This window comes from Geotrypetes seraphini, chromosome 8 (assembly GCF_902459505.1).
Source record: "Geotrypetes seraphini chromosome 8, aGeoSer1.1, whole genome shotgun sequence".
NCBI lineage: Eukaryota > Metazoa > Chordata > Amphibia > Gymnophiona > Dermophiidae > Geotrypetes > Geotrypetes seraphini.
In genome coordinates, this window is record NC_047091.1 from 84,648,489 (window position 1) to 84,673,115 (window position 24,627).

Below are 24,627 nucleotides of genomic sequence, written 5' to 3' on the forward strand. Positions count from 1 at the left end.
CTGGATATTATACAGGAGGGGGGATACAAGCTTGAATTCTTTTGTCTCCTCCTGGAGCCTTTTCTAGACTCTCCGACTGGGAGGCCAGAAAAGAAAAATAAATAAAGCGGCCAAAGTCTGAGCAACAGTACAAAGGCTGCTGGATCGGGAAGCCATAAGGCCCATGCCAGAGGAAGACTCAGGCTCTGACAGATACTCGATATACTTCATAGTGCCCATGAGAGGCTCAGAAGACATGAGGCTGATTCTAGACCTCAAAGCAGTGAAGGCAGCCCTCAAGAGATGGAGATGGTGAGGTTGGTGATTGCGTCAGTGGAACCATGAGAATTTCTCACCTCCTCAGGATTTGTCAGATGCCTAGCTGCACATACCCAATTTTTTTCCAGAGCACAGGAGGTTTTGTGATTTCTTGTGTTGGAACAACACTTCCAGTTCACAGCTTTGCTCTTCAGGCTGACCTCAGCACAGCGGATCTAAACCAAAGTATCCCCATTATTGATTTTGCATTTACTACCGATTGCTTGGAGGATAAAATTTAAGACTGTGGTTTCAGTGTACAAAGCTTTGCATCAGGATTTACCTTTGGTGGTGGCTAATTTAGTTGCATCCTATGTGCCCTCTCGTTCTTTACGATCTCAGTGTAAGCATTTGTTGGAAGTGCCTTCACTTTGTATCTTTAAAATGTCACTTTGTACATATGTCTTTTCAGTAGCAGGTCCTCAATTCTGAAATGCTCTTCCTGAATCTATTCACTTTGAAGAGTAATTTATAAGATTTATGAAATGTTTGAAGGCATATTATTTTCAAGAAGCATTTTTTTAAAGATAGAGGAAAAAGTAGCGAAGGAGGAAGGATGGCTTAGTAGTTAGAGCTACAGCCTCAGCACCCTGAGATTGTGGGTTCAAATCCCACACTGCTCCTTGTGACCCTGAGCAAGGCACTCAATCCTTCATTACCCAAGGTACATTAGATAGATTGTGAGCCCACCAGGACAGATAGGGAAAAATGCTTGATTGTAAACCGCTTAGATAACTTTGATAGGTGGTACATAAATACCTAAAATAAATAAATACATTTGATGATTTGTTTGAAATATGTTGAGTTATGTATATGTTTTATTATATATGTTTTTATGTACTCCACACAGAGTTTGGGATGTGCAGGAAATAAATATTTTAAAATAATATAAATTATAAGGCTATGGGGGTTTTTTTTTGTCTCTGCTACAGTGATGCGGACCCAAGGAAGTCTAAGGCTAATTCTCAACACTAAGCTGTGGGCTCAGATGCAGATTGATAAAGCCAGCGAGAAGAGTATCCGGATCACAGCCATGGATACAGAGGACCAGGGAGTCAAAGTTTTCCTGATATTGGTAAGTAGTGCTTTGCTTTGTGGAATGCATTTCAGGTTCATCACTACTTAATCTACATTAATTTCCATACATTGAAGCAAGTTGATATGTCTTCAGCTATACAATAGTTGTTACTTTGCATACCTCCAAACCAGTTTAGATATTTGGGCTTACAAACTCTTGCCAATAGATGGAGATTGAGAAGTACTGGCTTCAGAGTGATTCTATAACTGTTTTGTGCAGTCAAGTTTCAACTTTATTTAAAATTTCTTATACTGCCCAATCAAGCCTTCTAGGCGGTGTACAAAAACGCCAAAACAATGTGCCAAATAAAATACAATTTAAACAGAAACAAACCAGGGGAAATGCCAATTTTTAAAGACATTGACAAACGGGAACAAAAGGGAAGAAGGGTTAGAACTACAATTGATAGAGAGAAAGAGAACACACAAGGGGAAGAATAACACACAAGGGGAGGGGGAACTGAAGGTAAAAAAACCTTTCTTGAATCTAAGTCATCCTTAAAAGGACAGTTTAAGTTACAAAAGCATCGAGGAAGAGAAATGTCTTCAGCTTCACCTTAAAATTGGCAAGTTGGTTTTTCACGTAAGTAATTTGGGATACTGTTCCAAAGAGAGGGGGCACTAATGGAGAAAATTGTAGTTCTCATTGTGCTGATATATTTCAATGAGGGGATGGTAAGAAGATTGTGAGCTGTAGATCTTAAAGTCCTGGTTTGATTATATGGGATAAATAAGTTATTAATAAATTCTGGCTGGTTATTTACTCTGGTTTTAAAAGTTAGTAGAATAATTTTATAGGTGATTCTATGTTCTATTGGTAACCAATGAGCTTTATGTAAAAGAGGAGGAACATGGTAGTATTTTTTACATTAAATATAAATTTTACTGCAGTGTTTTGTACTATTTGGAGTCGTCTTATTTCCTTTGAGGAGGGCATTGCAGTAATCTATGCATGAAATAACAAGGAGTGGATTAAAATGTTCAGGGACGCGGGCTCTAACAATTTTGCTAAAGCTTTAATCATGCACAATCGATAGAAGCAGCGTTGGACCACTGTCCTAATATGTAAGTGATAAGTAAGTTTACAGTCAAATGTGACACCCAAAAATTTTAAAGAAGGTACCACTTTGATAGGTAGATTTTTGAGTTTGGGACTGCATCATATGGTAGATATGGATAAGTCTGTGCAGTCTTAATTCAGGTAGGCCAGATAGCTTGGCAAGAGGGAAAGGCCTTTAGCATAGCGTCGGAGAAGGTCTGAGTAAGAAAAAGAAGAGAGAGAAATAGGAAATAAGGTATCTGTTGAGTCACAGAGAGCTAAGGTCTTGACCTGAATGACCAGATCCCTTCCCATCCCCATCTCTCCTTGTAGTTGGGCCCTCTCAGTGGGGATTACTGTGTGAAAAGTTGTGTGTTTTAGCTTTCCTCCTTTGAGTTAAGAGGATAAAACCTTAAGTGCATGCTAGAAAGCAGTTGGCAACAGACTAAAAAATATACTAAGTGGAGCTACTTACCTGGAAAGGAGTCTTCAGCTACTTTTCAGTTTGACCGCCAAAGACTCTAGAATGTCAGTGTTGAGTAAGGAGGTAGTGCACTTTGACAATCTCTGGGAGCCAGTGCATCAGTCTGTGGAAAAACTGCAAGAAACCCCAGTTTCTATTCATTTCAATTTTTTTGGGGGGGGGGGGGGTAGAAGAAACAGGTTCTAGGTGCAGATTATGTGGTGCGGTGTAGGAAGGTGGAGCCTTGGTGACCAAACCTGCAATTGTTGAAAGAACTACTGGTGAGAGCACTAGCAAGGACCCAATTTTGGACGTGCCCGAGTTTGGCATGAGCTGCCCACCATCTCAGATGTGGTCTATGCACCTGATGAACCATGGTTATTAGAAGTGGTAGACCTTCTCCTGAGGTCAAGAAATTGCAATATGGAAGGAGACTACCTCCCCCCCCCCCTTGAGAGTAGGGTTTCCTGCAGAGTATATCTTAGCCGTGTACTAAGGAGGAGACTGAACTCTGAGGACTTTCTTAAGAGATCAGGGGAGGAATGCTGGCCTAGTGCCTAACTCTCAGTAAACCTGGTTCTTCGTTTTAGTTTTTTTATTCATTTTTCATATAACAACAAGTATATCATATAAATTTATACAATTTCATTGAGTACACACTTGATAATCCTTCATAGATCATTGTAAATACAACATATTATTATATAATACTGTACTATAATATTGAAAAAGCATATCATACTTAATAAGTATACCAACTATTACTCTAATTATAAACCCACCCCCTCCCCTTCCTTTGAAAATTGCATACAATATGACAAGATATAATGATGAATTGTTTATATTATGATATGAATAAAATAAACCCACCTACATCCCTCTTATCCAATAAACCTGATTCTAAGAGGGAGGTTGTAGAGGATCAGCATTAAAGATAGTTTTCACAGCAACCTGTGAACTACTATCTGTCTGTTAGAGAAGGAGGTAAGAGGACATTCTTTTTCTGAGAGGAGAAAAGTGGAAGACATCTTTGGGTAAGTATACATTATTTTGCTCTGAGCTGTGATAAGGTTTTGGGAGAAAGTTTCAAGTTTAAGTTTCAAGTTTATTAGGTTTTTATATACCGCCTATCAAGGTTATCTAAGTGGTTGTACAATCAGGTACTCAAGCATTTTCCCTATCTGTCCCAGCGAGCTCACAATCTATCTAACGTACCTGGGGCTATGGAGGATTAAGTGACTTGCCCAGGGTCACAAGGAGCAGCGCGGGGTTTGAACCCACAACCCCAGGATGCTGAGGCCATACACTGCGCCACACACTCCTCAATTGTAGGTTCCCTTCTAAAGACAATTTAGATCTTAAAAGAACAAACTTTTAATAAAATCCTAAGGCTCTCTATACTAGTCTAATATATTCCTAGTAACTTAATAAGGTTAATTAATTAGCTCAATAACAAGATGCAGACAGTAGTCCAGCAGCAAGAGGGTTGCTTTCCAGGCTTTTCCATTGAGTGTCACATGTATGACTTTCTCCCGGTTGGCAAGAAGTTATATGTGTGTGCTCCCTGCAAAGAGCTCCTTTTTCTCAGAGAACGAGTACATTCCCTTGAGGCTAGAGTAGCAGACTTGGAGGAGCTGAGGGAGACAGAGAAGTGCATAGAGGAGACCTACAGGGATGTTGAAGAGAAGTCCCACCTCCATTCTGGTAGCCCCTGTGCTGCCTTGGAGGAGAGAGATCTCCTAGAAGGAGAGCATCACCCTGGTGAAGTAGGAAATAATCCTGTAGCTAGGACCCGCCCACCAGGGGTTGCAATATCCTCTCACACGAGGATGTGTCTCCAGGGGCTTCCAGGAGGGAAAAGTTAGGACAGCGGTTGTAGTTGGTGATTCGATTATTAGGCATGTAGATAGCTGTGTGGCTGGTGAGCGTGAGGATCGCCTGGTCACTTGCCTGCCTGGTACGAAGATGGCGGACCTCACATGTCACATAGATAGGATTTTAGATAGTGCAGGGGAGGAGCCAGCTGTCCTGGTAAATGTAGGTGTAGTTACCAATGAAATAGGAAAATGTGGGAGGGAGGTTCTGGAAGCCAAAATTAAGCTCTTAGGTAGAAAGCTGAAATTCAGATCCTCCAAGTTTGCATTTTCAGAAATGCTCCCAGTTCCACGCGCAAGACACAAGAGGCAGGTAGAGCTCCAAAGTCTCAATGCGTGGTTGAGACAATGGTGCCAGGGATGAGAGATTTAGATTTGTTAGGAACTGGGCAACCTTCTGGGAAAGGGGGAGCTTGTTCCAAAAGGACGGACTCCACCTTAACTGGGATGGAACCAGGCTGCTGGCGCTAATGTTTATAAAGGAGATAGAGCAGCTTTTAAACTGAGCGGATGGTTCAGTGTGAGGTATCCTTGGTGGATACTATTGAAACAGGATATTTAGGGAGTCCCGGTAGAGAGGTTCCAATAATGGTGAAAGAAAGCTAGGAGGGTTTAAGAGGAAGGCAGAGTAAAAGACTCAAATTTTCCCTGTCTTCTCAGCAGATTGTAGTTGCAAGGAAAAAACACAATTTGAAGCGTCTGTATAGAAATGCTAGAAGCCTAAAAAATAAAATAGGAGAGTTAGAGTATACTGTATAGCACTGAATGATGAGCTAGATGTAATAGGCATCTCGGAGACCTCGTGGAAGGAGGAGAATCAATGGGGCACTATGTTACCTAGGTACAAATTATATCGCAAGGATAGAGTAGATCAAATTGGAAGGGGGTTGTGCTATATGTTGAGGGAATTGAATCAAATAAAATAAACATTCTGCATGACATAGATAGCAGTGTGGAATCCTTATGGATAGAAATTCCATGTATGAAGGGTTATACTATCGTCCCCCGGGACAAAATGAGCAGACATGAAGAAATGTTTTCAGAGATTAGGAAAGCTGGAAAAATGGGCAACACTATAATAATGGGTGATTTCAATTACGAGTAGCATATATCAGTATTCATATATAAAGCAAAATTATATGCTAGACACAGAATTCAGGCAAGCAGGAACTTAACATCTCATTATTTCACACTCTCAAGAGATGGAGGAGCACCCAAAATAAAAATATTAGATTAAAAAGGGCCTCAGTTAGAAAGGCTTCATGGGTCATCAAAAAAACTCCAATAAGGGTGCTACAACTCCAGTTGAAATAAATATATTGCACAGACCCAACAGATATATTGCAAAGTCCAGTCTGAGACAGGAACTACTGAATATTCCATCTTTAGGATTTGAACAAGAAGTACACAATTTTACAGACACCTGGATGTGTATCTTAAATATGAAGAGAGACCTTGTTCGATTAGAGCTTCATAGTGCCTCACTTGTAGACTACTGTCGGCAAGAAATTTTCCTAAGGGGCTTTAGGATGACCCAGGCCCCTAAATTGTTTGGTGATGATTCTAGTTTTGTGGATAGCTGGAATAAGATCCTCAGTTGCTGCTCCCTTGATCTGATGTTGCTGTTAATTTATTCATTTCAACCTAAGATTAAGGAGGAGACCCAACGTATTGATGAAGCAGTGGTGAAATTAATTTCTGAGGATAAATTTTAAGAAAAAATTAAAGATCTGAATCAGAAATTGGATAAATTTGGGAGTGATAATTGCCAACAAAAGATGAAAAAATACCAGAGGGATAAAAGGGATTATGTGTCTGACTATGTCTATCCTTGGATGAGGAAGGATGAGGGAGGACAAGTGGTAGCTAACTATCATCTGATGGCTCCAGTGGGAGTGAAGAGGGGACGGATAGATCAACAGGAGATGACACGGATGGGGAAGTACACAAAAAGAAAAGAGGTGGAGGAACAAACAGAGGAAGAAGGGGGAGGGAGGTCAAAGCCCCGGCCACGGTTTTAAATGAGAGGGGATCAACTATGGTAAACCGCGTTAGTATAACAAATGAATGTAAATCAGCAGTGGTAAATCTTTCAAGTTTTCAGTTAATCTGCAGTAGAAGAGGAAGTGTTTTCTAAGGGACTCACTTTTATTCCTACAGCCCAACGTGAACCTTTCCAATTGCGCATTGAAGTGGAGAAATTTATGAGGAAACTGCAATTACAGCTATATTTTTCTCAACAAGACGGTCAGTCAATGGACCGTTCAGTAGTAAGGGACAAGTCATCCTGAGTCCCTCCAGGTCAACTGGATCCTGTTCTTTCCACTTTTAAGATGTTAACATTATGTGAAGTAGAGAAATTGGAGAGGGTTCAATATAAAGACCCTTTAAATGTTGGTGATGATGAAAGAGCTGCCATTTTGAAGCTGAAGAATGAAAAATCAATCATTATACGGCGTGCCGATAAAGGAGGCGCGGTTGCCTTGGTCTAGAGCAGGGATCTCAAAGTCCCTCCTTGAGGGCCGCAATCCAGTTGGGTTTTCAGGATTTCTCCAATGAATATGCATTGAAAGCAGTGCATGCACATAGATCTCATGCATATTCTTTGGGGAAATCCTGAAAACCCGACTGGATTGCAGCCTTCAAGGAGGGACTTTGAGACCCCTGGTCTAGAGAGTTGTATATTGCAGAAGCCCTATCTCAATTGTCTCAAACTGATCATTATGTTAAGTTAGAGGGGGATCCCTCCGATGAGATGTTCAGTGAGATATTGTGTGTAATAAATGAGGGTCGTAAAGATGGATTTTTGACCACTAATGAATACAAATATTTAACCTACCAACACTTCAAGATTCCCACATTTTGCCTAAAATCCACAAGAATCCTGTATGCCTCCCCAGTCGACTAATAGTGTCAATCCGTGACTCAATGTTAGGAGAGAATCTGCAAATATGTGGATGCTCATTTACAATTTGTTTGACTTCTTTAAAAGTGTGAGTAAACATGTGAATAAAGGTGAGCCATTTACCTACCCCCCACTCAAAGGCACCCAGCGTAAGAAGATGTTTGACAGTCTGCTAGCGACACAAGCAGCGAAATTGGACCATGTCATCTCCAACCTGCTGATGACAACAAGCGATTTCAAATCTTTTCGCAAATAAATCAAAACCCATCTATTCAAAAAATTTATACAGATGTCATAACTCCAACCTGGATTCCCCTCAGTGTGACTTCCCCATCCTCCCTTCTTCACCAGTTACCCTTCCCCTCAAAGCCCAAGCTTGTCAACTGCTTCCCTAACTGCATATATACCGAAACTGCACTATATCCTATCTGTACAGCATCCCGAATTTATATCCACTGGAATAGCCCAAACCTCCTTGCCGTATCCCATTCCCTAAACTATACTACACCATTCTTCTTGTAACTCCTCTGGAAATGTTCTTCTTCTTGTAACTCTTCTGGAAAAGTCCAGAAGTCTCTTTGTAATCATCCTGGAAATGTCCAAATGTCTCTTTTGTAATCCGCCCAGAACTGCAAGGTTGAGGCGGAATAGAAATCAGTAATATAATGTAATATAGTGTATCTAGATTTTCAGAAAGCTTTTGATAAAGTTCCTTATGAGAGGCTCCTGAGAAAATTAGAGTCATGGGATATATGGCAAAGTTCAGTTGTGGATTAGGAATTGGTTATTGGATAGAAAACAGAGGGTAGGGTTAAATGGTAATTTTTCTCAATGGAGGAGAGTAAATAGTGGAGTGCTGCAGGGATCTGTACTGGGACTGGTGCTATTTGTCTTATTTATAAATGATCTGGGAATTGGAAACAGGATGCTAGGAATTATTAAAAAAGGGATGGGTAACAAGACTAAGAATGTTATAATGCCTCTGTATCGCTCCATGGTGCGACCTCATTTGGAGTATTGCGTTCGTTTCTTGTCTCATCTCAAGAAAGATATAGCAGCACTAGAAAAGGTTCAAAGAAGAGCGATCAAGATGATAAAGGAGTTAGAACGCCTCTCGTATGAGGAAAGACAAAAAAGGTTAGGACTCTTCAGCTTGGAAAAGAGATGGCTGAGGGGAGATATGATTGAAGTCTGAGTGGAGTAGAACGGGTTCAAGTGGATCGATTTTTCACTCCGTCAAAAATTACAAAGACTAGGGGACACTCAATGAAATTACAGGGAAATAATTTGAAAACCAATAGGAGGAATTTTTTTTTTTACTCAGAGAATAATTATGCTCTAAAACGCATTGCCAGAGATTGTGGTAAGAGTGACTAGCATAGCTGATTTTAAGAAAGGTTTGGGCAATTTTCTGGAGGAAAAGTCCACAGTCTGTTATTGAGAAAGACCAGATATGCAGGAGCCAGACCATATAAAATTCTGAAAACAAGCATACATAGTTTAAATAGAAAGCAAGCCTCTATAAGCATCCAGTGTAACTGATCTTGAATGGAGATACTTTATCATATTTTTTTGCCTTACAGATCAAACACGCAGCAGTATTTTGCAGCATTTGCAACATCTTCCTCTGTTTAGAAGATAATCCTATATATAGGATATTACAGTAATGCAATTGTCGTACTTAAGACCTGCAAATGATCAAATAAATACCATCATCACTAGAGACCACCTCAGGAATCCTCTGAATCATTATATCCTCTCCTTTTTTATAGTCCTTCAACTTTCTCATCTTATTCAAAAAGAGACAGCCAACTTATCCAAATCTTCAGCTGTAAGAACAGGGGTGAGACTTTTCTCAGGACTCAACAGAGATTTCACTGTCTGAATCATCTTGTTAGTTTTATTTTTTTATTTTTAATCATTCAATTTGTTGTACTATATGTGATTCTGTTTGTGTATTTACTTTATTGTGACCCGCCTTGGGAAAGGTGAGGTATAAATAAATACAAATCATAGTTAAAGAAGACTTTTTAAAGCCTTAATATTTCTCAAACAGAGATTTTCTACTTTTCTCCATCTTATTTACTATGTTCACCCCCAACATCTCTTTAACTTACATAACAAAACTCTGCTCTCTTAATTGATTAGAGTAACACTTACACTTTCAATAAGGATTAATTTGCCTTAGTTTTAATTGTGCCAGCTTGTTAAATGCGGTTGAAGCTAGAGAATCATTCCTCAACTTGAGCCTCCACTGAGGTAGAATAAGTGTTGGCTACATGTGTTCCCGCTTTAGCCATTACTGGTCCGGATCATCCAGTAGATAGGAGGACACAGAAGCCCAGTGGTGTTATTAGCCAAGACTGGCCATGAAAGCTCTGGAATGGGGACCTAATCCATCTCACTGTAGAGGGCACATAATGTAAATGCCAGATTTGTCTCCGTGTTGTCTTACTGCCTGGCTATTGAAAGGGCAAAGTTGCAAAAGAGAGGATATTCAAGCAAAATAATCTTTTTTATGTAGAGATTGAGAAACAGATTTACTTCCTTGCCGTACATCAAGGATATGACATGATGGCATATCATTGAGGAATGGTCCTATCAATAGTGTTGAAGGCCTCCATATAAGAAATTCTGGAATTCTTATAGAATGCTATGAATAGAGGGTTAATCTTGGCCTCCCTTAAGGTACAAATTGCGACACTGACAGGTTATACAGGTTTGGTTTGAGGCAGAGTGCTAGCTTTTCAACCCAATACAGTATTAGGTTTTGGAGAGGATTGAGGCTAATCCAGTCTCCTTGTCTGATGGTTCCACCCTGGGATTTGATTTTTCCACAGCAAAAATAATTTTGAAGTTGTAGGCTCTGTCATGTAGGAGAGCCCTTTTTAGTGTTCCTGAGAGAAGGTGGTGCTTCCATTCCCTCTTTTTCTCCCAAATGCGATCTCTTGACTTTCATGTTAACCAGAACATATTGCTTCCAGTTTTGGAAGACGCAGGAGGGGGTACCTTCATTGTTGGATATCAGAATGTTGCCCAAGTATATTCAAAGGTCAGAGGAGTTTTGACATTTGGATTATTTGTTCTGTTTGGAGAACAGAAGAAAGGGAAAGCAGCTTCAGTGGTGTCAGTTGCACTCTGGATTAAAAAGGTTATTGTTATGGCATCTTAAAGTGCATTCAATCAGGATGGAGAGCAATAATATTTCCCTGTAAGACATTTTCAGGGTGACTGTCTGATTATCTTTGCATTCTTATGTGAAACTCTATTAAATAGATATTCAGGCGAATCCGGGTGCAAGCTTCAGGGTGAGAGAGTTGACAGTAGGTTTGGGGGATAGGGCCCTACACAGAGAGGTTACTGCTTCAGTACTTCCCAAGCTCCTGGATAGTCTGAAGGGTTGCTAAGGAAGAATAAATTAGATTTTAACTTATAATATTCTTTCCTTTAGTCCCTCCAGACAGGTCCAGAACCTGCCCCAGGTCAGTGAGATAAATTCTAGGCAGTCAATGACTCTGAAAGATTGACAGGATGTCAGAGATTCCTGGGTTGTTTATGATATTGAGTAAAATGTTCTCTGTTGCTGTTTGTACCCTAAGTTCTCTAAAGGGATCAGTTTTTAAGATATGTTCTTTCACTTGCTTTAGAACAGAAATATAATTAGCTGTGGACTGCACTGAACATTTACAGAATCATTCTGTAGTCAGTAGATCTCAGTTTCCATCTGCTGGTAGGTGTGCATAAACTCATTTGTCTGGGCAAGTCTGGAGGGACTGAAGGAAAGAAAATTAACAGGTTTTTGGTACATCTTTTTCAAAGAGAAAACTATATCATAGCTAAATTGAGATAGATGATGGAATAAGTTGAATAATAATTTTACTGGAGTAGATGGGGAAGAGATTGGCACATAGAAGGAGGCAGAGGATGAAAATTTTCCCTGTCCTCTCACATTAAATATATATAAGCACACTAACTTCAGCATTATCTAACCTAGTTTTCTACTTCAGAGGCAACAGTGACAGACTGGCATTGCTTCTACAAATGAGAATGCTCCCCTGGTCTATTGTTTCATTCTGCCTACCTTCCAGGCAAGCTCCAAAGATACAGGCCAATTGTATGCAGCCCTGCACCACCGCATCCTAGCTCTGCGCAGTCGAATAGAACAGGAGCAAGAGGTGAAGAGTGCTGCAGTACCAGAACCAGAGGTAACACAACTGAATGAGGATGATAGCGACGACGATCTCATCGCCCCCACAGGATCTAGTACAAGCGGTAAGAACCAACTAATTTTGCTGTGTGCTGAAACCAGTGCTAACACAGCTGTATTGCTATCACTGTACATGAAAATCCATGCTGACTGTTCTCCTGCTGATTCAGGCTTTTAATCTATCAGTGTAAAAACAACCCATAATGCATTATTCCACAGAACTACCTGCAGCATTGAAGACTTTGGGAACATTAAATTATTTGAGGGTAGGGGCTTGCCTTAAATTACTGCTTTGTAGGGCACCTGGTCATGGAACCAATGTGATGAGGTGTTACTTTAGGTCATTTTCTCAGTGTAACACCGGACTCAAGTACAGGGGCTTATGGTAGTGGAGTGCTTGACAGTAGTGATCATAACACAGTCAAATTTGACTTAATCACCTACCTGAGAGAGCATAATAAAACTACAACAGCAGAATTCAGCTTAAAAAGGGAAACTGTGATAGAATAGCTTATAAGAAAACTAAAAGGAGTGGTTGTTAAGGTAGAAATGTACTCCAGAAATGGAAACAGAGAAAAAGGATAGTAGATAAAGACCTTAGGTTTTTCCAGTCTTTTCAACTACACTCACTTTTAAGCTCTACAATTTATTTATAAGAGTTTAATATACCTCCATTCAGAGTCCATCATCGCAGTGAACAAACAAAAATTATTGATAAAGGAACAATACCTTTCTACTCTTTCAGAGAACCTGTGTGCTTGTCCTTTCCTTTCTTGAGCTCAAATGTTACCCTTATCTCAACCATTTTCACTGTGAGGCTGTTCCATACATCAACCATCTTTCCTTCAAGAAATAATTCCTTGGATTACATCCAAAACAGAAAAAATGAAGGTAGATAAAGGCCATATGGCTTATCTAGTCAGCCTATCCATGCCATCTACTTACTATCCCTTCCTCTCCCTTAGAGATCCATTTCATGCATTTACCACATTTTCTATTGAAAAAGTATTTTCTGAGGTTACTTTTGAGTCTATCACTTTCACCTTCATCCTATGCCCCTCATTCCAAAAGTTTGCTTTCAATTGAATAAGACTTGCCTCGTGTATTTGTCATGTAAGTATTTAAATGTCTCTATTATATCGCCCCTTTCCTACCTTTCCTCCAAAGTATAAGTATTGAAATCTTGAAGTCTGTCTCAATACACTTTGATGAAGACCACTGACCATTTTAGTAACTGTCATTGGACCAGCTCCATCCTGTTTATTTTTTTTTTTTGAAGGTGTAATCTCCAGAATTGTGTACAATATTCTAACCAGAATCTTATACAGGGACATTATTGCCTCCTTTTTCCTACTGGCCTTTCCTCTCCCTATGCACACAAGCATTGTTCTAGCTTTTGCTGTTGCCTTTTCTCAGGGCTTAATTTGCAGGTGATAAAAAAAAGTAGAATTATGGAGTCGGGAAAGAGGGGGGTGGGACAGGAGCAGGATCAACAGGATAAGATAGCCATCTTAAGATCATAATATAGAATCACACCCAAGTCCCGCTTCTCTTTTGTGCACAGAGATTCTTCACCCCTAAACTTTACTATTTCCTTGGATTTTTGCAGCCCAGATACACAACTTTGCATTTCTTAGCATGAATCTTAGTTGCCAAATAAATCTTAGCTGCTAAATTCCAGACCGTTGTTCAAGCTTTCCTCATATTGTTCACACTATCAGAGTATCTATCCTATTGCAGATTTTGGATCATCCTTAAAGAAGCAAACCCTACCAGACAGCCCTTTAGCAGTATCGCTTACAAATAAGGTTAAAAACAGGCCCAAGAACTGAACCTTGCCATACACCCCAGTGTTCTCCCTAGGTCCTTTTAGCCGGGCGGTCCGCCCAGGTAATTTAGATGACTGCCCAGCTATCATCCACTGTGAATTCTGCTGCTGCCGCCGGTGCTGCTCAACACCAAAAAAAACAAACGGCTTGGAAATTTCACACATTATCCCATAGCGAACTTATGCTCCGGGGCTCTAACGTGTGCATGCTGGCTTCTCTTCTCTTCCCTCTGAAACTGGAAGTTATGTCCGGGGGGGGGGGGGGAGGAAGAGAAGGGAAGCCGGCATGCACATGTTAGAGCCCCGAAGCATGCGTTCGCTACGGGCTAAGGCAGGAGACAGGTCAGTGAAGCTTACAATTTGCTCTTCTTGCTGCCGGGTCCTGCCTACTTTCTGTTTCCGTGAAGGCAGGACCTGGCAGTATTTCCCCAATAGGTCGATCGCGATCTTGGGCCGATCAGCCTTCCTCTCCCCGACGGCAGAATTGGGGAGAGGAATGCTGGTCGGCCCGAAGCAGGGAGAGCTTGGGGCGGCGGCTTTGGGGCCTGTTATCCAATGGCGGTGGCTTGGGGGAGGGCAGGGAGAAAGAAAGAAAGAGGGCAGGCAGGAGACAGAAGGAAAGAAGAGAAACAGAAAAAAAGAAGGGGGCATGAAGAGAGAAAGAAAGAAAGGGAGGCAGGGAGAAAGAAAGGGTAGGGAGAGAAGAAGAAAAAGTTGGGGGAGGGAATGAGGTCTGGAGGAGAGGAAGCATACAGGCTGAAAGAAGGGAAGAAAGATTGGATGCACAGTCAGAAGAAAGTGCAACCAGAGATTCATGAAATCACCAGACAACAAGGTAGGAAAAATGATTTTATTTTAAATTTAGTGATCAAAATGTGTCTGAATTTATATCTGCAGTCTATATTTTACACTATGGTCCCCTTTTACTAAACCGCAATAAAGGTTTTTAGCGCAGGGAGCCTATGAGTGTCGAGAGCAGTTCTAGGCATTCAGCGCAGCTCCCTGCGCTAAAAATTGCTATCATGGTTTAGTAAAAAGGGAGGGGATATATTTGTCTATTTTTGTATGGTTGTTACTGAGGTGACAGTGCATAGAGTCATTTGCTTTGACCTCTTTGAAAAAACCCCGGAATAGGAATGATAATTAACATTTTTCTATGCGTACAGTGTGCTTTATGTTTTTTCAAAAAAAATTTTGTTGGTAGATCATTTTGACTTGGTCATTTTAAAAGTAGCTCGCAAGCCCAAAAATTGTGGGCACCCCTGCTCTAGAACATTGCTCCTTAGTTTTATCAAGTGGTGCAGTGAGGGGCCAGCACTTTACATCTTATCTTATCATGTACAGCATGGTTCTTTATCCTAAGCAGCTCTGCAACTAACAGTACTACGGGTGCCTTATGCTACTTTCACTACCACTTGCAGTCAGGTTTGGCATTTTATCATGGTTTTGGTTTTTTATTTAGTTTTTCACCAGTATTTTCATTTATTTATTAAAGCAGCCTTTTTTAACAGCCCAATGCTCCTCCCCTATCAGTGTGCATCCAATCCACTGCCGACACTTTTTTGGTGCCTCTTTCAATGGATCAAATATCATAGCCCCACTGTCGCGTGTTCACATTTATTCTGCGTACAAGTTTATCTCATCAGTACAGAGACCTTTTCGGTAAGTCCATTTTACTCTCCCTTTTTTACTTTCCCGAGTGCTGTGGTTTTATTCTTTGGTTTTAATAGAAGCTCATTTGAACAATAATTTAGATCAGGGGTGTCAAAGTCCCTCCTCGAGGGCTGCAATCCAGTCGGGTTTTCAGGATTTCCCCAGTGAATATGCATGAGATCTATTTGCATGCACTGCTTTCATTGTATGCAAATAGATCTCATGCATATTCATTGGGGAAATCCTGAAAACCCGACTGGATTGCGGCCCTCGAGGACCGACTTTGACACCTGTGATTTAGATCTTTCCCAGGTTTCACTTTTCATCTACCCGGTCGACTTGTCTTTGAGCTACTATCGGCTTGTTTTCAGGATACACTGTATTATCTGCTGTTCATTTCCCATACGTTTACTTTTGCCCTGTTTAGGTCTATATAGTCTAGGCATACTGTTTGTAACCAGCCATCATTTTAAGTATGTATATGCCCTATTTTAGGGGGGGTGTTAAGTTCTTTTAGCATGTTATTTCATTAATTAATAATATATTGTTCTTGGTTTTTAGTTTACACATTATTTATTCTTTTCTATGACATGTTTGCATCGCAATTTTACTCAAAAGTATAAATAGGTATCCATATTTCCATTCAAGTTTCATCACGGTGCTCTGGTTTTGGCTCCAGTATTTGTCACTTCCGTCTACAAGGTCTGGCTATCTGTTAACGTCTCATATTTTAAAGACTCACTCGTTATAATTAGCGGTGATCCACACGTCTCTTCATAATGGACATGTCCGATTTTAGCATTTGGATCTTAGTACTATGGGCTTGGTCTTTTCTGGTTTCCTTTCTATAGTCTGCTTTTCGTCTGTAGTCTTTTGAGTTTAGAATTACATTTTATGACATATTTTTGTGGTTATAATTGTATGACATGTCTAAATTGGTCAAGTTATCCATTCTTTTTATTATTTTTTGTCCCCTCATACAGTGGCAGACCGCCCCGGGTGCCAGCCCTAGGAGGGTACACAACCAGCTGGATCCAGAACCTTCCGAGCTGCTTTAAATGGCACCTGCACCTCAGTGCGGCTGCCGTACTTATTCCGAAGCAGAGTCGGCAGCCGCACTGAAGTGCATGAAGGTCCCGCGATGACTGCATTTGCCGCCTCTGCCTCCGGAAGACGTGACGTCGGAAGGGGTGGACCGTCAGCAGCAGTCATTGCGGAACCTTGCCGCAACTCCCTGCGTCTGCCAGCCCATCCCCTTCAACGTCACTTACATCTTCCAGAGGCAAAGGCAACAGAAGCAGTCATCATGGGACCTTGCTGGTTTGGAGGGAGAGAGGAGCATAGAAGGGTGGTGGAGGGAGAAAAAGGGGGTCAGGGTGGTATGGAAGGGTGGTGGAGGGAGAGAAAGGGGGCAGATGCTGATGGAATTGGTGTGCAGGGAAAGGAGAGAGAGACATAAGGGGGAAGGATACTGGATGGAATTAGGTTGGAGGGAAAGAAAGGGGGCTGATGGAAGTGGGGGGAAGGAAGAGGAGAGAGTGAAATGCCAGACCATGGGAGTGTGGGAGAGGGAAGGGAAGAAGAGGAGAGAGATGCCAGATCATTGGAGGAGGGAAGGGAAGAAGATGGATGCCAGAATAATAGGGGTGAAGGGAGAGATGGAAGTGGAATACAAGGAGAGAAGATGCCATATAGAAGGGGCAGAGAGAGGGTAGACAGTGGATGAAAGGAAGAGAGTGACAAGACTATGAGGAAAGCAGAAACCAGAGAAGACATTGTAGAAAAAAAATATATTTATTTTTTTGCTTATGGGGAGGTGCATCGCTGTTTCTGTGGTGTTGCATTGTATGCAGAGTCCAGCTTCTTGGTGGTTCAATTTAACCTTTGTCTACGTTTTTCTATTTTATCCCTGCTTTTACAAAACTGTAGAGCATTTTTTTTTTGCACCAGCCATGGTGGTAATTGCTCAGAATTCTATGAGAGTCTGAGCTGTTACCACCATGGCTAAAAAACACATTACAGTTTTGTAAAAGGGAGAGGGGTTAGTTTGTGATTACATATTCTATACTAGGCGAAGGTGTTTTCTGTGTTCTGTGTGTTCGAAAGACATGGTTTTCAGTTAGGATTGACTGTGTAGGATTGATCTGTATTAGTCTGGCTTGTTTAGTTTTACAATGGGTGTATTGATGTACTGCTCACTGCAGTATGTAAGATGCTGCCTTTTCCTAGGTACACTCTTGTGTGATGTGTGGATTGTTACTAAAAATCATGTTTTTCATACAGATGGGGGAGGGTGTCAAAAAATGATGGGCCTCGGGTGTCACATATGCTAGGTACACCACTGCCTTCATAGTTTATATCTAATCCACAAGCCTGCTTTTAGGACCTACAGGATATGTATCCCTCTGATTCATGACAATTTCACTTCTCATGTTATCTTATCCATTCTTTTTATTATACAACTGCCCAGATAAGCATCATTCTTTGATGTGATTGGACCTTGAAAACTAACGGCAACAGTGTTCTCTCCAAAAAATTTTTCCAGCCATGAAAAACATTTGCTGCATTTAGTGTGCCGGAGTTAAAAAAAAGTTTGAGAGACGCTGCTTTATACCATTTGAAAGAGGGCAAACATCTAATTATTCACTTCTAGAATTGGATACTTAAATTTAATAAAAAAATTATGGAACAAGTATCAAACCTTAAGAAAGGCAGTCATATTGAGCATTGGAAAATAACTAATAATAATTAACTAATACAAATAGTACACATTTAGGGCTCCTTTTACTAAGCTGCGATAGCAGTTTTACCACGCAGCTTAGCTCGCGCAGAATTGCCGCACGTGCTAGACGTTAACGTCAGCAATGAGCTGGTGTTAGTTCTAGCCGTGTAGCGCGGCAATTCTGCATGCGCTAAAAACGCTATTGCAGCTTAGTAAAAGGAGCCCTTAATTTTCCCCACCACCAAATTTCCCCATCCCGCTCCACTCCACCTGGCTACTTTTTCATGCCACCCGGCTGTAAAAAATTTCTAGGGAGAACACTGCACCCTTTTCTCAAAGTGAGCTTCATTTACCACTACCCTCTGTCACCTTCCACTCAATCAGTTTCTAACCCACTCCATCACTTAGGGGCCCTTACTGTGAGCACTCAGTTTATTGGTCATCTCTGTAGACCTGTTCAAAAGTGTTCTGGATTAGTCTTAGTTTTTTTAAGTATTTTGTTTGTAAGCCCCTAAATATATAATATTGCAATAATCCATAATACTCAGAATAGATGTTTGTACCAATAGACGAAAAGAAGGTTCATCAAAAAATTTATTGATGGCACGAAGCTTCCATAAGACTGAGATACATTTCTTGAATAATAGATCAGTGTGTTTTTCCAGAGTCAAATGTTTATCAAGAGTTACACCTAGTATTTTTATAGATTGTTCAATTTTGTATTCTCGTCCGCTCTGCCTTATTTCCATTTCCTATTTATAAACTTTAATCAATACAGTTACAATACTACTTGATTCTACGTAAAGCAACAAAAATTTTTTTTTCTATCTTCTGTCATTTTCTGCTTTAATCATCTTCTCTTCACTCTCTTCTTTCTATTCAGCGTTTGTCCTCGCTCCCTTCCATGCAACATCTGTCCTCTCTTTTTGCCCCTTCCACCCAGTCTCTGCCCTCTCTTTCTACCCCTTCCATCCACTATCCACCCTCTCCGCCCTTTCCATCCAGTGTCCGCCTTCTCTCTTTTCCATATGGTATCTTCCCTCTTTCTATGTTCCTTCAGTAAACTGTATATCCTGTGCCCTTTCTCTCCTTTGTACATGATTCATTTCAGCTTCACCTCTCCCCTATGCTCTGGCATCTCTCTCTCTTTTCTTTTCCTTCCTTCCCACTCCACACCATGATCTGGCATCTCTATCTCCTTCCCTTCTCTCTCCCCATTCCCTGGCATCTCCCTCCTATCTCTCCCTCCTTCTCTGGCACCTCCTCTCCTTTCTTTCCCTCTGGTCTGCCATTTTGTCTCCTTTAGTTTCCCTTCCTTCCCCCATGCCCTGGCATCTCTCTCTTCTCCTTCCATCTCCCCCTCCCACTCCATTATCTGGCATCGCTTCTCCTTCCTTTCTCTACTTCCTTCTTTTCACCTGGTCTGGCATCTGCCTCCTCCCCCCATATGCCCTGACATTTCCCCCCCTCCTTGGTCTGGTAACTCCTTTCCCTCCCTCCCATGGTCTTGGTATCTCTCTCCTCTCCCTGGTCTTCCTTTTCCCCTCTCTCTCCCCAATTGGGTGCTGCAGCAGCAGCACTTCTCTTCCCCTCCCCAACTGGATGCAGCGGCAGCACTTCTCTTCCCTTCCCCAATTGGGTGCAGCAGCAGCACTTTTCTTCCCCCCCCCCCCCAATTGGGTGCAGCAGCTTTTCTCTTTCCCCTCCCCCCCAAAAATAAGGTGCAGCAGCAGAACATTTTTCTTCCCCCTCCCCTCTCCCATTGGTTGCAGCAGCATTATTTCTCTTCCCATCCCTCCCATCTCACACACCCATCAGCAGAGTCATTAGGCAAGTTGTAAGCTTCCTTCCATCGCTTACAATTTGCTGTTTTTACTTGCTTCGGGCCTTCCTTGTTGTCGGGTCCTGCCTTCGTGGAAACAGAAAGTAGGCAGAACTGAAGTCAAACTCTGTCCGCTTTCATTTAGCAGCAATTACAGCTTATCATCCTTTCCTGGACAATAAACCGATTTCTCAACACCCTTTGGTGTCTCGTTTCATGAGAGGCTTCTCTAACATCAGATGTCCAGTACGAGAACCTCCTCCATCATGGGATCTCAATCTAGTCTTGGATCAATTGATGAAGGCTCTATTTGAACCATTGGGATCTGCGTCTCTCTCATTCCTCATGTGGAAAACAACTTTTCTCACAGCACGGAGATCGGCTAGGAGAGTCAGTGAACTCCAAGCTCTTGTCATTTATTATCCTTATCTCCATTTTTTTCCTAACAGAGTACAGTTGAGAACTCACCCCAAATTTCTTTCCAAAGTAGTTACGGACTTTTCATTTGAATCAAACTATAACTTTGCCATTGTGTTTTCAGCCTCTGCACTCCTCTCCAGCAGAGCAAATCCTGCATACCTTGGACTGCAGACGAGCCTTACTTTTTTACTTCAAAGCAATGTCTCAGTTTCGGAAATCTAATCAACTGTTTGTTTCCTTCAACCCTGCTACTCAGCGAGAACTATATCTACCTGGATTACTCATTGCATCAAGTTCTGTTTTGTTTAAGCTCAAGCTTAGTCTCCTGGCTCTATTAGACCACATGCACTGAGAGCTAAGGCTTCCACCATAGCAAATGTGAGATCAATTCCTCTTCAGGATATCTGTAAAGCAGCCACTTGGTATTCCATTCACACTTTTACAAAGCATTACTTTTTAGACCAGAGCTTATCACAAGATGTACTCTTTGGACAATCAGTTCTGTGCAGTTTGTTTGCAATATAGGAACTGCCTCCATCCATTCAATACGTCAGCTTGGGACTCACCTTCAAGTGGCTGCATATCCCCTGCTTGTCTCCGGAGAAAGCAAAGTTGATTAACTGTAACAGGTGTTCTCCGTAGACAGCAGGGAATGCAGCCACATTTGCCTACCCACCGTCCCCTCAACTCTTACATTATCTACTGCTAGGGGCACAACTATCAGGGCAGAAGGAGGGGCTCAAGGAGAAGAGTCCTCTTGCACATGCCCAGTAAGCTCAAAGCTTACCATCAGCTAGAGGAGAGTTCCACCAGTCAGGCTCAGTCATTGGACTTCACCTTCAAGTGTGGCTGCATTCCCCTGCTGTCTACGGAGAACACCTGTTACAGGTAAGCAACTTTGCTTTCTCCTCCAAGGAGAGAATAATACACGGTCGAGTCACATTATTATGACCACTTGCTAATATCCAGAATAACCACCTCTGGCAGGTAAAATATTCTTAGAATTGTCTGGGATAGGAAGCGGGAGAGATCCCTCCTATCCCAGCCACCACTGGACCGGCAGGCCCGGCAGAGGCCTGCAACAGGTTTTGGAGGGGGGTGGATCAGTGCTGACCTGAATATAAACCAAGACTCCCATTTTGGGCCATTTTTTGGCCCAAAAATCTCAGCTTATATTCGAGTATATACGGTATCTATGATAATATTTTCTAGAAAGAAAAATTGCCCATGACATTATAAATGGATTCATGGAATTCATGTACCAAAAAATTTAAACATTGCATGAATATACAGCCTCATGCTACATAATTAAAAACTAATCCTTATTTCATAATGAATAACCTTTGGGCTATAATATAACTTTAAATACAGTAGAAAGTTATCTTTAGATTTTTCCTCTAGAGAAGCATTTTATTTTTTAAAAATCTGATTTTTAAAAATATATTTTATTATTGATTTTTATCCATCCTAGTTTCATAGATTATAAGCTCTCTGGGGACATAGGAATACCTGTTGTATCTGAATATAACTCACATTATTCTAATAAGTGGCAGGGATTCTGAAAGTTTTTAAGAGGAGAAGGGAATCCAAGACTGAAGTTTTACCTCTAGTGCCCTATACTTTTGTACCAACCCTATCTTCTACCCAATACTTAAATAGCTCTCTGTCTCTCTAGGTCCTGGTGAGGAAGAGAACGTTCAGACTGTCAGCAGTACATAGCAGCTCTCAGCCAAATTGCTTGCAAGGTACCCCTGTGGATACCCCAGTTCAGCTGTCCTTCCAGGCAGTGATGAATGCTCCAGGACTTTGAAGCTCAGCATCACAATTCTGTTTTTCATCTGTTTTTTTTGTTTGTTTGTTTTGCGGGGTGGGGGGAAGGGGGTCTGGATCAACTGACTCCACAGGGACAAAAAAAAGAAAAATAAAGAGGACTTGGAAGACTGCCTGAATGAGGTTTGGGACTTGAAAGCTCATCATATTGATGAGCAGAAAAATAATACTTTCTGATTGCTTTTTTTTCTGTTTTGTTTTGTTTTTTCCTTTTCTCATTCTTTAATTAAAATGGCACATTTAAGACTTGTCACAACTGTTCACTGGGACTTCTGCAAACATCGTTCCTTCAGCAATTCAGGTACCACAGGCCTCCAGATGCTAACTTTCTAGCTGCCTTCAAACTATTTCCCGATTAAATCCTTCCTGGTTTCCTGCAGAGAGTCTGTGCTCATGTTGCTGTGAGTTGAACTCGCTCACTGGCTGATGTGCTTGGACAGTCTGTATGCGTGTGTATTGGTGGAGTGGAGAGGGAAGTGTCTCAGTATATTTTTTCTGCCTCCTCCCAGCTGTCCGGATGCTAGAGAACCTAGTTTAATTGTACAGGTAAAAAAGATGAACTTGGAGGACAAATGGCTCACCAGGAGTTTCATACTGAGATCAGAAGAGACATCTGTAGCTGATGGAGACTTTACTAACAACTCCCTGAAGTGGCCTCTTGGCCAATATAATTGTGAAGATATTATGCTTTGTAGATTTTTTTTTAAAGGTTTTCAGTAAGATGGTCATGTGGTCAGAAAATGAAACTCTGTTTTTGTATCTCTTGTTTAAGGGAGAGCTGAGCCCAAAACAAATGTTCCAGTGCAATAGGTGAGACATTCTAGACCAGACATGGGCAACTCCGGTCCTCGAGGGCCGGAATCCAATCGGGTTTTCAGGATTCCCCAAGGAATATGCAAAAGAACTATTTGCATGCACTGCTTTCAATACATATTCATTGGGGAAATCCTGAAAACCCTATTGGATTCCGGCCCTTGAGGACCAGAGTTGCCCATGTCTGTTCTAGATCATAGGGTTATTTCCCTTTACCCATATGGGCTGCAGAAGAGATCCATTCCAGCTTTTTCACTCCACCTCTAGTGTACTTCACAGTCTTTCTCTTCTGCATGCATGGCTGCAGTTGTTTGTATTCTGCTTTTTCAAATTTATTATTTTTATTTCAGCATGGTTTTGCCCCCTTTCACATTTAAAGTAAATTTGAAGTGCTGCCTGCTTGAGAATTCACAGACTTTGGTCTGTAGCTGACAGGCCAATCCCTTTGTGGTACCTGTTAGCCAGTCTGCTAGTCTTCCTTGGAGCTCAGGACCGTCTCTCTTACTCCCTGTTTAGCAGGAGGTCAAGCGCAGACTGTTCAGCACTCTTAGGGGGCTTAGCAGTGTTTCACAACATGCAGCCTGCATTTTTGCACCTCTGTCCATCTTGGTACGCAGTCGGTGGTCCGCAGGGTGGAGGAAGTGTCAGCCCGAAGATCAGCTTGGAGACAGCATTTCCAGCAGGTGCAGCTTTACTAAGGAGCTGACAGGCTCCAACGACGATTTTCAAACTTTAAATTTGAGGGGTTTTCTAGTGATCCTCTGTGTTCCCCCACCTAATAAATCCTAAAATCTGCATTTTTTTAAATTTTGGGAAGTGCTTTTTTAAGCACATTTTTGGCGTTAATTTGGGTCCAGCAGCCATATTGGCTTTTCATCTTTTTTCAACTTCTCCCTGCTTCTTCAAAATTCGAATTTAGCCAAGCAAACTGCTGAGATGGGATTCTCAAGGTTTCCTAGTGTGGATTTATGCAAAATTTGTGCAGATTTGCCACTTTAGAGCATTTTTGCGCCACGTGCCACGCAGTCGGGGGGGGGGGTAACTTCTGCTTCAGCCCGCCCCCCTTTGTAGAAGCAGGTGATAACACGCTCAGCTAGCCCATCGGGGTGGCCGTGTTTGCTTTTAGGGCTTGGTTTTGTGGCTTTGTCAGCCAACCATGAGACGGACCCTCTGCAGCCTAAGAAGCACAAGTCTTAAGTCATGTATGGGTGACTATTCTCCAGGGTCCATATACCTTCTCAGAGTTCATGAGATTTTTGTGGTCTAAGTTTCAATCCTGCTGGGTGCTCTCCTGTTCCCCCTGTGACGACAGTGTGTCCTTGGGGATGTCAGCGTCTCCGCCTGATTTGACTATTCCTTCTTCACAGCTCGTTCAAGGGCTCCAACGGTGGATTTGGATCTTGCTGATCATTTATTTGACATTGCTGCACTGCCCGGATTGGGGGATCTGGAGTTGGATGCTGGTTCCATAGATCCCTTAGGGGCTCCAGATCCTGGTGCCGGTCCTCCTGTAATACGCATGTTTAAATTTGCAGCGCTGCCTGATCTGATTGCTGAATATTTTACAGTAATTGAGCCCTGAGGCACAGCCCGTTCCTTCCACTTCTGCTGCTACTTCTCCATGGCTCTGCAGCGTGTGTTTGCACTCTGCATCCTTTCCCTTTCATCCGTATACGA

General features: G+C 41.7%; 1 protein-coding gene across 4 annotated transcripts in view; it reads left to right on the forward strand.

Annotated features, from left to right (window-relative positions):
- Positions 1-23,052, forward strand: part of RANBP3 (RAN binding protein 3) — a 413,886-nt gene extending 390,834 nt beyond the window's left edge. For 3 of the 4 annotated variants that reach the window (XM_033955562.1, XM_033955564.1, XM_033955565.1), the window contains exons 15-17: positions 1,230-1,372; positions 11,744-11,927; positions 21,983-23,051. In XM_033955562.1, the coding sequence (XP_033811453.1) occupies positions 1,230-1,372; positions 11,744-11,927; positions 21,983-22,026 (371 nt within the window). In that variant the 3' untranslated portion in view covers positions 22,027-23,051. Of the gene's footprint in view, positions 1-1,229; positions 1,373-11,743; positions 11,928-21,982 lie in introns of all 4 variants that reach the window. The other variant, XM_033955563.1, reaches the window with a different exon arrangement.
- The last annotated feature ends 1,575 nt before the right edge of the window (positions 23,053-24,627 follow it).